The 15344-nt window shown below is 47.0% G+C and overlaps 1 protein-coding gene across 8 annotated transcripts in view; it reads left to right on the top strand.

The window, feature by feature from the left end:
* The window catches only part of NPRL3 (NPR3 like, GATOR1 complex subunit), a 149683-nt gene that overhangs the window by 87858 nt on the left and 46481 nt on the right, over nt 1-15344 (top strand). For all 8 annotated transcript variants that reach the window (XM_040439730.1, XM_040439731.1, XM_040439729.1 and 5 more), the window contains 2 exons: nt 3603-3709; nt 7323-7452. In XM_040439730.1, the coding sequence (XP_040295664.1) occupies nt 3603-3709; nt 7323-7452 (237 nt within the window). The remainder of the gene's footprint in view (nt 1-3602; nt 3710-7322; nt 7453-15344) is intronic.

The following is a 15344-nucleotide window of genomic DNA, read 5'->3' as shown; positions in this document are numbered from 1 at the left end:
CCGCTTCCTCCGCTAGGCGGGCAAGTAGTGATGAGGAGAGTGGCGTGGGAGCTGGTGTTGCGGAGAAGAGGGTGGCAGCTTGCCCGTGAGGCAGCGGCAGAGCCAGCAAGTCGCTAACTTGGCCGGGAGTCAGCAGGGTGTCAGCAGTGGGAGGTCGGTAGCCAAACGTGTCCGGGGTAGACCACCCACTTTGCAGGAGCCTACCTGCCCGGAAAGTAGTGATGCATGAGTTCGCGGAAGCAGCGGCAGTGGCAGTCAGTCAGTGTGTATTGTTGGGGGTAAAATAACCTACTCGGCAGTGTGGCAGTTTTTTGTCAAGCCGCCGGAGGAGGTGAACATGGCCATATGTAGAATCTGTGGGCAGAAGGTGAAGCGTGGCCAGGGTGCCAAAGTTGGCACCACTGCCCTGCGTCAGCATATGGAGCATCACTATAAAGTGGCTTGGGAGAACCGTGGCTCCGATGTGGTAGTCCAGCCTGTCCAGTGGCACACACCCGGTTTCAGGCAGTCAAGGCTCCACCACCTCAGTCGAAGGGAGCTGTCTGTCCTTCCCATCATCTGCTGGTCCTGATGTTCCTGCTCCTCCTACTCCTTGTCAGTCATTCCGTCAGCAATCGATCACCAAAGTGATTGCCAAGAGACAAGATAAATCAGCCAGGATTTCCACCCACCAATGCCTGATGCATCAGACTAGATCATCCATGGTGCCACACAAACACTTAGACATAAGAGACCGGTTTCTTCTGGCTACCTGCCTCAGCTACTATTCTGATGCTGCCACACATCTGATGCCAAGTGCTCCTTCTTTCACCCACCATCTTCAGCTGGTACTCGTATTGCCACCCACCTCCCCACTCTGTCATCGGGTCACTCTGTGGTCTTCTGATGCTGCTGTCACCTCCACACTATGTCACCTTGCCACTCTGTGGTCTCCTGATTCTGCTGTCACCTCCAAACTATGTCACCTTTGCACTTTGTGGCCTCCTGATGCTGCTGCCACCTCCACACTCTGTCATTGTGCCACTCTGTGGCCTCCTGATGCTGGCGCCACCTCCACACTCTGTCATTGTGCCACTCTGTGGCCTCCTGATGCTGGCGCCACCTCCACACTCTGTCATTGTGCCACTCTGTGGCCTCCTGATGATGATGCCACCTCCACACTCTGTCATTGTGCCACTCTGTGGCCTCCTGATGCTGGTGCCATCTCCACACTCTGTCATTGTGGCACTCTATGGCCTCCTGATGCTGGTGCCACCTCCACACTCTGTCATTGTGCCACTCTGTGGCCTCCTGATGCTGGCGCCACCTCCACACTCTGTCATTGTGCCATTCTGTGGCCTCCTGATGCTGGCGCCACCTCCACACTCTATCATTGTGCCACTCTGTGGCCTCCTGATGCTGGTGCCACCTCCACACTATGTCACCTTCGCACTCTGTGGCCTCCTGATGCTGGCGCCACCTCCACACTATGTCACCTTCGCACTCTGTGGCCTCCTGATGCTGCCGCCACCTCCACACTCTGTCATTGTGCCACTCTGTGGCCTCCTGATGCTGGCGCCACCTCCACACTCTGTCATTGTGCCACTCTGTGGCCTCCTCCTGATGCTGTCGCCACCTCCAGACTCTCTCATTGGGCCACTTTGTGGTCTCCTCATGCTGCTTCCACCTCACCACTATGTCATAGTGTCACTTTGTGGACTTCTCATGCTGTTCTCACCCTCCCCACTTCATGACTGGGCTTCTATTTTGCCTTTCGGTATGGGTGTTTTTGCATGCGGCGATGCCCATAATGCTATTTTTTGGGGAATGCGGGTTATTTACATTTTTCAATTTTTTTTATATTTTCTAAATTTTTCTTTTTTTATTTTACTATTTTTAAGTCCCCCAAGTGGACCACAACTTACAATCATCAGATGTAAATTGCTCCATTAGTCTGTATAGAAATCACTATATCACAGTTCAGTGCTGCCATCTAGTGGCCTGAACTGGGATATACTAACAATGAGCCTGGAAACCTAGTACAGGCTGTGGCCTATTTACAGAACAGGGAAAGCTGGGGGAAAGCGCGCCTGAAGAGGAATCCCACGCTTCCGGTTTTTAACACTCAGATGCCGTGAGTGAGGGGAACTCATTGCTGTGAGGGGAGGGGGCATGTGGCGTATTCTGGGGCCATAAGGGTGAAGAACTCTATGAGGAGTTTTATGGGGTGTAAATCTGTGATAGAGGGCCCTGATCGACAGAATGTAACTGTTGTTTGGACATTATTACAAGATTTGGGGCCCCACTGCATTCAGGCCACCCTCAAAAGATGGACTTAAAAACACCGCCCCCAGGTCCCACTAAGCCATGCCCCAACCCAGTTAGGGCACGCCCCCTCCAACTCCTCAGCCGACGGGGAATGAAAAAATGAAGTAAATCTTCCCCTCTGACATACCTGAGAAAACTAGACGGCTTCTTAACCACATGTTGGCAGCAGTCAGGCTCTTAAGCCCACTTCACTGGAAGTCTAGAGAGGTTCCCTCAATCTGACACTGATTAAATAAGATAGACCAGATTGCCAGGTTTGAAGAAATTTTTCACCCGTATTTGGGCACCTTGGTCCCGCCACAGGGGACTTCTCTATGACTTCTGCCCCTCCCTCGCTCCCCTCTAATCTTCACTGGTTCACACCTATACCCCTATTTTAAATAGATATTGAGCACCACACACAACTATCTTTGTTCCTTCTCAGATATTCCAATAAACCAGTTTTCTAGGGCTCATCCAGGAGACAGCGGCTTCCCCCCCTTTCCTCCCTCCATCACCCCCCTCAAATCTCTTATCCCTGGCTTCCCTACTCTCTCTAGTATAACATAAAGTGTGTTTGTTGTTTAAAAGGGTTGTCTGAGTTCAGAGCTGAACCCAGACATATCCCCATTTTCACCCACGCAGCCCCACTGACTTGAGCATCGGAGCAGTTCATGCTCTGATGCTCTCCTTTGCCCTGCACGATTCAAGCATTTTCTGGAGTTCCGGTGATGAACCGGGCTATCCTTGGGGCTGCCAGGCGGAGGCTTCCGCCCAGCAGTGAGCCCAGTGGCGTCACCGGCTCTGATGGGCGGGCTTTAGCGCTGCCCTAGCCTGTAAAACGGCTAGAACAGCGCTAAAGCCGGCCCATCAGAGCCGGTGACGTCACCGAACACACTGCTGGGCAGAAGCCTCCGTCTGGCAGTGTGTTATGGTAAATAAAAGAACTCTTGCCCTGCTCGATCCAGCGCAGGGCAAGGGCAAGGGAGAGGAGAGGAGCATTAAATGCTCTGATGCTAACATCAGGAGAGCTGCCTGGGTGAAATTATGGATATGTCCGGGTTCAGCTCTGAACCCGGACAAACCCCTTTTAATACTGCAGCAACAAGTACTAAAATGTGCCGGGGACTGAGCATGACTGTAAGGATTACATGGCTCCCCCCAGTGGTTAACAGGCAATATTGTGCTTTATAAGCATAGGAAATCTAGTGACTGAAGTATCTCAGTGTAACTATGGTCCATTACCATGGTATAATTCTGAGCAGTTTGGATCGCCCCATATACTTATATGTTTCTATGTCTCACTCTTTTCCTAGGTATTCCAGCTTGCGGCACACTTGGTATACTGGGGTAAAGCTATTATCATTTATCCACTGTGTGAAAACAATGTCTACATGTTATCACCAAATGCAAATGTGGGCCTGTAAGTATTGTCTTTGTTATTCATTTTTTATGATAGTCAAATAAAGAAGTATAGTATTTAGGATTCTTTTACATAGGCATATAATCGGTGACAAGCGCTGATCAGTCACCGACACGCTCTCTGCATTTACATGTGGCAGTTATCTTTGGTATGGCGATGAATAACTGGTAATACAATAGTTCCTCCGTACAATTTTCATTTTGAGGGCAGCACATCCCCTGTTTACATGTGGGGATGATGCTATTGACAGACGATAATTTGTACTACCACATAAAAGACACGATCAGAGAATTTGCTTGTTTGTCAGGTGATCAGCGGCATGTTACACAGAATTAGTGCTGTTCATTCTTCATCATCAACCCATGTAAAATAGCCCTTAGGCAACCTAGGATAATGTCCATATTGTATGAATTGCAGGAAAGCTGCAGAGGAGACACGACTTGTGTCTTTTCTTTAAAGGGGATATCTCATTGACACATTGGTGGCATATTCAATGTCAGATCGTGGGGGTCTCACCTCTGGGACATACATCTATATCTAGAACTCCCAAAGTAAATAAGAGCGCACCGTGCTTGTGTATCCACCCTCCATTCTTTGTCCATGAGACAGATGTAAATATCCGAGCTCTCCATTAATTTCTACAGGACTTCCAAAGATAGCCAAGTGAGCTGTTTTCAGAACTCCCACAAAAGTGAATGGAGAGGACACAGCGCATGCGCAGTGCGCTCTCGTACACCTTGGGGGGCTCTATTCTAGAGACAGGTGTGTGATCTGCACCTATCTGACTTTGGTGGCATATCCTAGCGATATGCCAATGTGTGAGGTGAGACAACCCCTTTTACAGGGATCATGCACCATCTGTCATTAGATTAGATGTTAGTATGTGTGCTGTATGCGGCGATGGCGGCGGATTAACCCTTTCACATGTCGCGGTCAGCGATGACCTCGGTACATGCAGGGTTTACAGAGGAAGGGGGCTCCCTCTGACTCAATCGGTCACCTGCGCTGCGGTGACAGGGGGCCAATGGTTGCCATGGCAGCTCCGATGCCTTGCACAGAAATCGGACCCTGCCAGCTACGTGAGTCCAGGAGATCCAGTCTGCAAGCTGGGTCTCCTAGTCAACTGTCAGCGTCTTACTGTGTAAGATGGTGACAGTTCAATTCAGTACAATACACAATGTATTGTACTGAGTTGAAACAGGGATAAAACCCTGAAAAAGTGAAGTCCCACAGTGGGACAAGTATAAAAAGTGAAAAAAAAGTGTTGTTTTTTTAAATAATAATTTTTTTTTAAAAAAGAGTTTCAAGTAAAGAAAAACAAAAAGCCCCTCAACATAAAATTGTGTTAAATTTTTTTTTTAAATAAAAAACATACGTATTAGGTATCGCCACGTCCGTAATGACCTGCTCTATAAAAATGTCCCATAGTCTACCACCTCAGGTGAACGCGGTAAAAAATAAAATTATATTTTTTTCTTCAAAAATGCTTTTATAAAGTAAAACTGAAATAAGTAAAAAAAAAAAAAAAAGTTGACATATAAGGTATTTCCGCATCCGTAACGATCTGCTCTATAAAAATATCACATGATATAACCCCTCAGGTGAACACCGTAAAAAATATATAAACTGTAGCAAAATGCCATTTTTTGTCACCTTACATCACAAAAAGTGTAATACCAAGCAATCAAAAAGTCATATCAACCCCAAAATAGTACCAATCAAACATCATCTCTTCCTGCAAAAAATGAGCCCCTATATAAGACAATCGCCCAAACGATAAAAATAATATGGCTTTCAGAAAATGGAGAACCTAAAACATGATTTTTTTTTTCCTTCAAAAATGCTTTTATAGTGTAAAACTGAAATAATTAAAAAAGAAGTAGGCATATTAGGTATCACTGTGTCCGTAATGACCTGCTCTATAAAAATATATGACCTACTTCCTGTTAACACTGTAAAAAAATAAAAACTGCAAGAAATTCTATTTTTTTGTCACCTTTCATCACAAAAATTGCAAAAACAACCAATTTTTGGGTCACTTTGCCACATAAAGGGTAAGATTGAGGTATCAAAAAAATCATATGTACCCAAAAATGGTAACTATAAAAATGTCAATTCATTCCGCAAAAAATGTGCCCCTACACAAGACGATTGGCAGAAAAATAAAAGAAATGTAGCTTTCAGAAAATGAAGACACAAAAACATTTTTGTTTTCAAAAATGCTTTATTATCTAAAACTGAAACAACAACAAAATACACATATTTGGTATTGTCGCATCCGTATTAACCTGTGCTATAAAAAAAACACATGATCTAACCTGACAGGAGAACTCCGTAAAAAACAAAAAATTAAAACTGTTCCTCAACAGCCATTTTTTGGTTACCTTGCCTAACAAAAAGTGTAATATCGAGCGATCAAAAATCATATGTACCCCAAAATAGTACCAATATAACTGTCACCTCATCCCGTAGTTTACAAAATGGGGTCACTTTTGGGGAGTTTCTACTCTAGGGGTGCATCAGGGGGCCTTCAAATGTGACATGGCAGCTTAAAATTATCCCATCGACATCTGCTCTCCAAAATCCATATGGCGCTCCTTTCTTTCTGCGCCCTGCCATGTGCCCATAGAGCAGTTTATGACTTCATATGTGGTGGTGTTCTGTAAACTGCAGAATCAGGGTAAGGCCTCTTGCACACGAACGTATTTTCTTTCCGTTTCTGTTCAGTTTTTTTTTTGCGGGCAGTATGCGGAACCATTCATCTCAATGGGTCCGCAAAAAAAACAGAAGTTTCTCTGTGTGCATTCCGTTTCCGTATGTCCGTATTTCTGTTCTGCAGAAAAATCGAACATGTCCTATTATTGTCCGCATCATGGACAAGGATAGTACTGTTCTATTAGGGGCCAGCTGTTTCGTTCCGCAAAATACGGAATGCACACAGATGTCATCGGTATTTTTTGCGGATCCGTTTTTTGCGGACTGCAAAATACATACGGTTGTCTGCAAGAGGCCTAATAAATATTGAGTTTTCTTTAGCTGTTAACCCTTGCTGTGTTACAGAAAAAAAATTGATTAAAATGGAAAATCTGCAAAAAAAAAGTGAAACTTTAAGAATTGCTTTTAAAATTCTAAGCCTTCTAACTTCCTGAAAAATAAAATTACATTTTCAAGATGATGCCAACATGAAGTAGACATCTGGAAAATGTACAGTAACAACTATTTTATGAGATATCCAAATCAGCTTTAAAAGCAGAAACATTAAGATTTCAAAAATTGTGAATTTTTCCAAATTTTCTGTACATTTTTGAATTTTTTATGAATTAAGGTGTAACATATTGACTCAAACATGAAGTACAATATGTCATGAGAAAACAATCTCAGAATGGCTTGGATAAGTAAAAGCTTTCCAGAGTTATTACCACATAAAGTGAAACATGTCAGATTTGCAAAATGGTGAAAACTGGCTTGGTCTTGAAGGGGTAAGGCTTGATCTGTACCCATTCATATACCATACAACATATGCAAGGCAAGCTAAAGCTAAGGAGACAAAAATTGCTAAATTCTGGTTCTAACTAACATCATGATATCACCCACTGTCTTTTGTCTCTTCCAGCTATTCATCTTTGGCAGAGCAGTTTTCCCATCAGTTTCAAGCACATGATCTCCCCTCAATTCTCTCGAAATTTTCTCTGCCTGTTTCTTTATCGGAGTTTAAGAACCCGTTATCACCACCAGGGCAAGAGGTAAGGTAATAGATAATACATTTTGAATGGAGCAGTAGTGCACATGTCCGTCCACCACTCCTTTCACTTCGATGGGATTGACAAAGTGCTGCTTAGAAAACGAAAATAATGAGTCTAAGTTAGTATGCCTAGTATTAATGCCATCAAACAACACAACCGCACCTCATCCTATATTTCATTGTTGAAGGCATTTTATATGTGAAACCTATATCTGCACATGTGCTGTACACTTTCATTGCTGTCACAGCTGGGGAGATGGGGGATTGGGTAAATCATATGACCCACATCATCTTGCGTGCTTTGGACCTGAGGTCCACTGTTTATGCACTAACACCTTGGTCAGCAGGGGATCTGGAACTTGGCAGTTTTAGTAAGAGATGAAGGGGGGGGGGTGTTAGGGTCTTCCACACCAGAGCACACCAGTTTAGACACTTTCGGAGCTTTCATTAAAAACATAGTGGGACAAAAGTAGGCATCATGTAAAGTGTATAAAAGATAGCACACAGACTGAACACTGACATATTAAAGGGGTTGTCCAGCCATTAATATTGATGACCTGAATGGAGCGTTGCCAAAACAGCTGATCTGCTGGGGTGATGGGTGCCGGACCCCGCGATCAGATATTTATGACCTAACCTGGCGATAGGTTATCAATGTTAATGGCTGTACAACCCCTTTAACTCCTTAACCCATAATCACGTACATCATTATGCTTAAGGGGTTGTATGGAGAGGGCTGCCGCACTGAGCCCGCTCCATATGTGGCAGGTGATGGCTGTATAGTACAGCAGGCACCTGACTGCAATGACCAGGAGCGGCAATGATGCTGAACCTGGTTATTTAACCCCTCAGATGCTGTGGTCAAAAGAAATAGCGGCATCTGAGGGGTTAGGTAGAGGGAAGGGGCTCCCTCTGACTTCCGATCAGAGCCCCCATAGAGAAGTCATAGGACTCTGATCTGTTACCATGACAGCCTGGGGCCTTCTGAAGTTTCCCAGGCCTATCATGGTTAACTGCCTGTAACGACATACACGAGGCACTAAACGTTACTGTGGAAAAAAGTTTAAAAAAAACATAAAAATGTAATAAATTTAAATGACACTTTCCCAATTTTACATATAAATATTTTTCTTGCGCAAAAAAATTACTAAAAATGATCAAAAAGCTATACGTACCCCAAAAATAGTTTAATATATAAAGCTAAGTGTATGTATGTGTGTGTCCGCACCGTCGCATTTACATTCACACAATTTGGCATCAGGTGTCTGGGAAGGTTTTAGACCGGGTCTCTGCTCTCTAGCATGTACCGTTCCTGAGATATTGCAAAAAAAATGCATTAGCCAATAGAAGCCTGGTCACAGAACCCTTATCAGCCAATAGAAGATCGCAGGCCCTTAGTCTCCACATACACACAGTTTGACACTAGGTTTCCATAACAACCCAGCCATTTTTCTTTACTACTGTAGGTCAGCTTTAAAGGGGCAGGGCGCTGTGGATGACACTGTTAAGGGTGCAGTGCTGTGGAGGTCACAGTTCAGGGGGCAGGCAGGGTGGCCATTGAGGCCACCCACAAAGGACGGACTTAAAAACCCAACCCCTAGGTCCTGCTAAGCCACACCCCCTTGAAAAAATGAAGGTAAAAATCAACTTCTGTCAGCTGCAGGGGTGGGAGGGACGGTGACTTTCTCCCTGCAGCTCACGCTCAGACAGCACAGTGCTGCTGTCTGAGAGTGAGCTGTTTAAAAGGAAATCCCTGTGTCCGTCCAGGCCCTGCGCCGGACGGAGGACAGGGAGTCTGAAAGCCGGACTGTCCGGCCTAAAACCGGACCCCTGGCCACCCTATGCAGGGCTCCAGACTAAAAAAAATATCAAGGAGCCTGTGGCTCCTAACCTGAAAAACTTAAAATACATATAATTACGGTATAATAAAAAATTTTTTTTACTCGATTTCGATACCATAAAAAAGTATTGCGATACTCTATACCACGTGAAAAAAATAAAACACCAAAAAAGCCGCATGCATTCCAGATTTTAATAGAACAGTCCTAACCTAATTTTTGTTGGGACAAGGTGACTAAAAAATGGCAAATTGCAAGTTATTTTTTTTTTCGTTCACCGCATAGGAGATATTTTTTAATATTTTAATAGTTCACACTTTTTCGGGCGTGGCGATATGTAATTTTTTGTTATTGTTTATATATTTTATATGTAAAATTGGGCAAGGGGGTGATATAAACGTAATATTTTGGTGTTTGTTTTTGTTAACCTTTTTTTTTAAACTTTTTATTTAATAACTATTTACCCCCTTAGGGGCTAGAACCTGGGATCTTTCATCCCTTGTCCTATTCACCCTGATAGATCTCTATTAGGGTGAATTGGACCTCACACTCTCCCTGCTGCCCTGTGCTTTGTGCACACAGCAGCATGGAGCTGACTTTGGCAGCCAGGACTTCAATAGCGTCCTGGCTGCCATGGTAACCGATCGGAGCCCCAGGCTTACACTGCTGGGGCTCCGATTGGAACTGTCACTGCCACCAATGATAATACTTGGGGGGTTGGGGGCGCACTGCACCACCAATGATAATACTTAGAGGGGGGGTTGGGGGCGCACTGCACCACCAATGATTATAATACTTTGGGGGGGGGGCGCACTGCACCACCAATGATTTTACTTTATAATACTGGGGTTGGGGGGGGGGGTGTTTGGTGCACCACCAATGGATATCGTTTATGCTTAATACAAACGCAGGCTGCCATGCGGGTGACGGCCATATCCCATACCCGGCACCCAGTCTCAATGACTGCGCGCTGCGATCCGCCGCTATTAACCGCTCAGGTGCCGCACGGGGGGTTAATAGCGGCGGATCGCAGTGCACAGTCATAGAGGCTGGGTGCCGGGTATGGGAGGTGTCTGGCACCGGCATGGCTACCTGCGTTTGTATTAAGCATAAACGATATTCATTGGTGGCGCAGTGGCCATAGCCCCTCCCCTCCTCCTCCCTGCTATCAGCTCATTGGTGGCAGCAGCAGTACAGGGGGGAGGGACTGCCTCCTTCTCCCCTGTGCTGTTGAGAAGAACATGGCACGCGCCGACAGCAGCGCATGCCATTTCAGTAATGTGCAAACGGCAGAGGTCTAGGCTCAAATGGCGACAAGACTACAAAGTCTTGTCGCCATTTAGCAATTCTAGGTCGCATTTGCGACCATTTTGGTCGCCATCTGGAGCCCTGCTATGGGCAGGCTGCTGTGGAGGTCACAGTTAAGGGGACGGTCCGCTATGGAGGTCAGTGTTAAGGGGCAGATTTCTGTAGAGGCCACTGTTGAGGGGTGTTGTGGAAATCACTATTAAGGAGATGAAGGTCACTAATAAAGGGGCGGCCACTGTGGTGGTCACTGTTAAAGGGGTGGGCGCTGTGGAGGTCTCGGTTAAGGAGGCAGGGAACGGTGGAGGTCACAGTTAACGCGATGGTCCGCTATGGAGGTGAGTGTTAAGGGACGGGGTGTTGTAGAGGTCACTGTTAAGGGGGCGGGGTGTTATGGAGGTCACATTTTAAGGGAACAGAGCTCTGTGGAGGTCACTGCTAAGGGGGAGGGTTATTGTGGAAATCACTGTTAAGGAGACGGGGTACTGTGGAGGTCACAAATAAAGGGACGGCCACTGTGGAGATCACTGTTAAAAGGGAGGGCGCTTTGGATGTTACTGTTAAGGGGGCAGACCACTGTGGAGGTCACTATTAAAGGGGCGGGCACTGTGAAGTCACTGTTAAGGGAGGAGGGGATTGTGGAGGCCACTTTTAAAGGGGCAGTGAGGTACTGCGAGGTCACTCTTAATGGAGCTGGGTACTGTGGCAGTCACTGTTACAGGGGCAGTCTCTGTTAAGGGGGCCGAGAATGGTGGTGGTCAGTTAAGGGGACTGTAACCTATGGTTAAGGGGTGGATGCTGTAGAGGTCACTGTTAAGGGGGCGGACCCCTGTGGAGGTCACTGTCAAGGGGGTGGGGTGCTGTGGAACTCCGTGTTAAAGGGGCAGGCTTCTGTGAACGTCAAAGTAAAGGGGGTGGGCTGCTGTGGAGGTCCTATTGTAAGTAGACGGGGCATTGTGGGGGGGGGGGTCAGTGTTAAGGGGTGGGGGGCTGTAAAGGTCACTATAAAGAGGGCGGGGTACTGTAGATGTTATAGTGGATACTGTCGATATCTTTTAACAACAAACAAAAAACATTAAGGCTGAGTTCACACGGGCGAGATTTCCACGCGGGTGCAATGCGGGAGGTGAACGCATTGCACCCGCACTGAATCTGGACCCATTCATTTCTATGGGGCTGTGCACATGAGCTGTGATTTTCACACATCACTTATGCGTTGCGTGAAAATCGCAGCATGCTCTATATTGTGTGTTTATCACGCAACGCAGGCCCCATAGAAGCCCCATAGAAGTGAATGGGGCTGAGTGAAAATCGCAAGCATCCGCAATCAAGTGCGGATGCGGTGTGATTTTCACGCATGGTTGCTAAGATGACAGTCTATTCACTGTATTATTTTCCCTTATAACATGGTTATAAGGGAAAATAATCGTTAATTTCTAACGATAATTTGTTTTCCCTTAGTCCTAACAGCAGCACAGATGGGGTTAACTGCCCCTGTGGACTGGTAGGACCGGCGGAATTTTAATGAGCCCAAGAACCAATAAACGATCTTCAGCTCCCTGAAAGGGAGGAGATCACCCCCCAGCCCACCGTGTTTTTAACAAGCATAATGTATTTAGGGTGGGATATTTGTGTGCTGCTGTTAGGACTAAGGGAAAACAAATTATCGTTAGAAATTAACGATTCCCTTACGTCCTCAACAGCAGCACAGATGGGGAGATAGCAAGAAGAATCCCCTAGGGAGGGTCCTCATGCCTGGCAGAACTAAGAACAGTCTGCCCAAAAGCCGAAAACTCTGCCATCCTAGTATCTATCCTATAATGGGAGATGAAGGTTGACTCAGAGCTCCAGGAGGCCGCCTTACAGATCAACTCTAAGGGGAGGAGTCTTCTCTCCGCAACCGAGGTGGAGACCGCCCTAGTAGAATGGGCCCTCACAAACTCAGGAGGATCTAAGGATTGGGAGACGAAAGCTTCCATAATGGCCTCCTTGATCCAGCGACTAATGGTGGCTTTAGACGCTTTACGGCCTTTAGACTTACCCGCAAACAGGATAAGAAGATTCTCATCTATCCTGAACTCACTAGATCTATCCACATAGATCTGGAGGCATCTTGAAATATCCAGCGGGTCTCTAGCTGGAGTATCAGAGCAGGAGGCTGTAAACAAAACTGGTAAAGATATTACCTGATTGATGTTCTGGAAAGTAGGCACCTTAGGCCTGAAGTAAGGTAAAAACTTCAGGAGTACTCTATCCTGTAGAAAAATAATGTACGGGTGAATTGCGGAGAAAGCCTGCAATTCAGAAACTCTTTTGGCTGAAGCTATAGCCAGAAGAAAGACCATCTTTAAAGTCAAAAATTTAAAATTTACCTCCTCCAAGGGCTCGAAGGGGGGAGATGTTAGCCCCCTGAGCACTACTGAAAGATCCCACTGGGGGATAGGTTTCAGTATAGTAGGCTTTAGTCTTTCAGCTCCCTTCAGGAAGCGTTTGATGAGTGGGTCCCGAGAATGTGGCCTGTTGAGACAGGCCGAGATGGCATAAACCTGTACCTTCAAGGTAGCTGGAGATAGGCCTCTATCTAATCCATCCTGAAGAAATTGAAGTATCGCAGGAAGGGGCGGATCTGCAGACGCCACCTGTCTGGAATCACACCATGCCTCGAAGATTCTCATGATCCTGGAGTAGGCCTTCTTTGTAGACTCTGCTCGGGAATGCGACAAAGTTCTCAGGACCGACTCGGAAAGCCCTTCTATGTTGGGGAGGGACTGATCAACCTCCAGGTTGAACCTGTGCAGATCTAGGCAGAGGTGAGTGTCCCACGACACCAGGGTCTGCTCCGGGGGGAGTCTCCAGTATTGTCCCCGACTCATCTGAATGAGCTGGGTAAACCAGGATCTTCTGGGCCAAAACGGTATGATGGCTATTACCGAGGCCTGATCCTGACAGATTTTCATCAATACCCTCGGTATCATGGAAAAGGGAGGGAAGATGTAAGCCAGCCTGAACCTCCACGGTATTGACAGAGCATCTATCGCCAGGGGGTTGTCTTCCCTGTAGAGGGAACAGAACCTCATCACCTTGGCGTTGAACCTGGTTGCCATGAGATCCACTTCTGGCATACCCCATCTGTGAACTAGCTGCCTGAGGATCTCCGGATGCAGAGACCACTCCATGGTCGGTAATCCTCGACTTAAGCGGTCCGCTATCATATTGAGGGAGCCTCGAATATGAACGGCAGATAGATGGGAAAGGTTCAGCTCTGCCCACCGAAGAATTACCCCGATCTCTGACAGAAGGGGCAATGATCTTGTGCCTCCCTGTTTGTTTATATAGAGGACTGCAGTCATATTGTCTGACTGGACTTTCACTGCTTTGCCCCGGATCTGAGGCGCAAAGTGAAGGAGGGCTAGCCGGATAGCTCGCATCTCGCGAAGATTGGAGGAAAGATGCCGCTCCAGAGGAGACCAAGATCCCTGTATTGGGGATCCGTCCAGGTGAGCGCCCCAGCCTACAAGGGACGCGTCTGTAGTCAATATGACCCAAGCTGGTTGGGTCATAGACTTCCCTGCTGGTAGCTGAAACCACCATCTGAGGGAATTTCGGGTTTGACCGGACAGGGAGCACAGGGAATCTAGCCCCGCAGGGCTGCCGTTCCATAGGTGTAAGACCTCCGACTGAAGAGGACGGAGGTGCCATAGCGCCCAAGGGACCGCATCCCCAGCCGCTTACATGAGCCCCAGCATCTTCATGAGAGTCCGGATAGAGACTCGACGAGGGACATAAAGGACCTTTGCCAGGTCCTGAATCCGCGCTCTCCTTTCTGGAGTCAACCGGAGGGACATCTCCACAGAGTCGACCACGAATCCTAAGTAATGGATTGAAGTCGATGGGCTCACATTCGACTTCTGCCAGTTGATAATCCAGCCTAGGCGGAAGAGAAAGGAGATTGCGACCTGAAGATGGTGGGTAAGGATCGGAACTGAAGAGGCTATGAAAAGCCAATCGTCCAGATAAGGAATAATAGTCAGTCCTTGGAGTCTCAAAGCTGCCACCACCGAAACCACCACCTTGGTGAAGATGAGGGGGGCAGAAGAGATTCCGAAGGGAAGCACGGCTAACTGAAAGTGCCTGCAAACCCCTGAAATCTGGACCGCGATCCTGAGGAGTTTCCGGGAAGCGGAATGGATCGGAATGTGAAGGTACGCTTCCTTGAGGTCCAGAGTAGCCATGACGTCCCCAGGATTGAGGATATGGCTGACTGACCTTATGGTTTCCATGCGAAACCTTGTTTTCCTTATAAATCGATTGAGGAATCTCAAATCGATGATCATCCGGAGATCTCCTGTCTTCTTGGGAACCAGGAACACTGGTGAATAAATCCCTAGGCCCCTCTCCCCTGCCGGTACCTCCTCTAGGGCTCCCTTGGAAATATAGTCCTGAATGTAAGATTCTAGGACCACCTGTTTGGCAGACCCGAAGTTTCGTGTGGCGATGAATCTCTCTGGGGGGAGAGAGATAAGATCTACCCGGTACCCGGCGGAAACTATGTCCTGGACCCAGGGGTCTGCAATCAACCGGCTCCAAGAGTCTTTAAAATGGGTAAGACGGCCCCCCACGGGAATCTGGGGGAGGGGTACGGGAAAATCTAGAGGAGACACTGCAGGGGCAGCAGGGCTTATCCAAGAGCCTCGAGGAGGCCCATAGTCAGGAGGGTTTTGCCTCCCTGGTGGGTTTGCGGGGGCGTCTC

Source organism: Bufo bufo, chromosome 7, assembly GCF_905171765.1.
Source record: "Bufo bufo chromosome 7, aBufBuf1.1, whole genome shotgun sequence".
Classification (NCBI taxonomy): Eukaryota; Metazoa; Chordata; class Amphibia; order Anura; family Bufonidae; genus Bufo; species Bufo bufo.
The sequence above is the reverse complement of the archived record's forward strand: the minus strand, read 5'-3'. Positions and strand labels throughout refer to the sequence as shown.